The following is a 1,977-nucleotide window of genomic DNA, read 5'->3' as shown; positions in this document are numbered from 1 at the left end:
GTCGCTGCTTCTTAAGCTACAGCGTGGTGTGACCCAAGCGGAGCTTCAGCTTCCTCAGAGACCCGGAGAACTGCCTGTCCTCTGGACCAACCCGTCACCTGGGTCTAGGACGTGGTGTTGCCTCCTGGGTGAAAGGCAGCAGGAGGGAGCTGGGGAATGGGGGTGGTGGGGTTTTGTCCCGCTCACAGCCCTGCTGCAGGCAGACCTTGGTCTCCAGGGAGTTCCCCTGTCCTAGCAGGGTGCTCTCTGTCCCCACCAGCTCCCAGGAGGTGAAGGTTCTCCTCCCTGTGAGGGAGGGAGAGTGAGCCCATGCCATGGGACAGGCTCTCCCTGCGGTGTACAAAGGGCTGCAGGGCCGCGGGGTCAGTCTGCTCCTCGCCAGCAGGTCTTGACCTCCCACCGCTACTCGTGGCACCTTGGCAGAGCTGGGTTAGTGGCTGGACTCCGCCTTAAGGGTCTTCTCCAACCTAAACGAACCTATGAGTCTATCTCCCCTCCCCGGGCAGCTGCCCCAACGGGCTGTGAATCTTTCTGGGGCGTAACAAAGAAGGGCTCCATTCCAGAAAACCAGAGAAAAAATTTATTATTTTCCTTTATAAAATATCTCCAATAAGTTATATAGGCAAATATTTAAATTAAAATAAATTAACTCCGCTCTATGCTGGGACACATGACTGTCCACAAAGTCAAACTAGGATTTGTGTTTCTTTGAAAAAATATGCCTTAGATCTCCAATGTAAGATTTGAAAAAAATATCTATGCTGGGTGAGGAGGGAGGAGGGATCTGCCCGCGACAGAGGGGTTAAGGTGCGGTGCTGAAGCTGCCTGGTGCCAGCGGCATCTCCACATCCAGCTAAGTGCTCAGAGCATCTTCGTCGTCGCTCCAGTCAGGAGGAGCGTCCGTCCCGAAGTACCGATCGCCAAAGTTCCCTGCAGGCAGGAAGAGAGAGACTCAGGGAGCAGCTCAGGGACGCAGGGACCCGTCCCGGCAGGAGAGGAAACAAGAGCAGGTTTATCCGACAGCTTGTGCGGCACTGAAAGTCGTGTAGCAGCAGAACTGGAGCAGCCTGGAGGCTGTTTTAGCAGCTCATGGCAGGGGTGTCTCCTGGCACGGCAGAGGTGAGGACGGAACGGAGGGAGCTTCTTTTAGATGGGCTTGTTTAAGGTGGCAGCTCAGGGAATGAGGTGGGCACAGGTCTGCTGCAGCTGTCCCAGCTCAGCTTCTCCATCTGGGGCTGGAGGAGGCTTGTGGCACGTGGAACGGCTCCTTCTGCCAAGGTCTGGCTGCCTGACAGCTCTCAGAGCGCACCACAGCCACGTGGCAGCAGGAGCTGGGAGAGGCAGTGGGTCCGCGGGTGAAATAAGGGCAGACCTAAGCTGCTGCTGACAACCTGGGCTTCGGCTCCTCTGGGGAGGGGGCCAGAAGCACTGAAAATCCCAAGTCCACTCCAGATACTCACCAATGCCAGGGATTATCCGGAAAAGGTCGTTCACCTTCTTATCCACAGCTGTAGTGATGATCTTCACCCGGGGGAAAGCGTAGGCGACCGAGTGGACACCCATCTCTGCCATGAGCAGGGAGAGGAGGAAGATCTTGTCTTCTGGGACATCATGATCCTACAGGCAAGACAGAGACAGCTCAGGGTAGGTGTACCTGAGGCATGTCATGGGCCGTGTCTGCAGGGAGCAGCACTCTGAGCACTCAAGGGTCTTCCTGGAGCCACTCCTTCCCCTCTCTGTGACCAGCTGGGACCAAGAAACCAGCTGAACCCAGGCTGTCACGACACGAGGAAGGGGTGGCTTTGTTGACGCCTGGTTACAGAGTCACCCCAGCTTGTGTCGTCTCCCGTGACACCCTCCTTTGCAAGGAGGAGGTTTTCAGCACAAAGCCCCTCAGCCTGGCTGTGGCTGGTGGTCTGGACGTTACTTGGGAGCGAACCACCCGCCCTCTGCAGCACCCATCCTCATACCAGCAGC

The 1,977-nt window shown here is 56.8% G+C and overlaps 1 protein-coding gene across 1 annotated transcript in view; it reads right to left on the bottom strand.

Annotated features, from left to right (window-relative positions):
* Window positions 1–632: 632 nt before the first annotated feature.
* The window catches only part of LOC104497192 (uridine-cytidine kinase-like 1), a gene marked incomplete at its 5' end in the record, with an annotated part of 3,457 nt that continues 2,112 nt past the window's right edge, over window positions 633–1,977 (bottom strand). The window contains 2 exons of the mRNA XM_010140410.1: window positions 633–930; window positions 1,461–1,617. Coding sequence (XP_010138712.1) covers window positions 854–930; window positions 1,461–1,617 — 234 coding nt within the window. The remainder of the gene's footprint in view (window positions 931–1,460; window positions 1,618–1,977) is intronic.

The sequence above is a fragment of the Buceros rhinoceros genome, unplaced genomic scaffold (assembly GCF_000710305.1).
Source record: "Buceros rhinoceros silvestris isolate BGI_N320 unplaced genomic scaffold, ASM71030v1 scaffold38357, whole genome shotgun sequence".
Classification (NCBI taxonomy): Eukaryota; Metazoa; Chordata; class Aves; order Bucerotiformes; family Bucerotidae; genus Buceros; species Buceros rhinoceros.
This window is presented reverse-complemented; position numbering and strand designations above follow the sequence as displayed.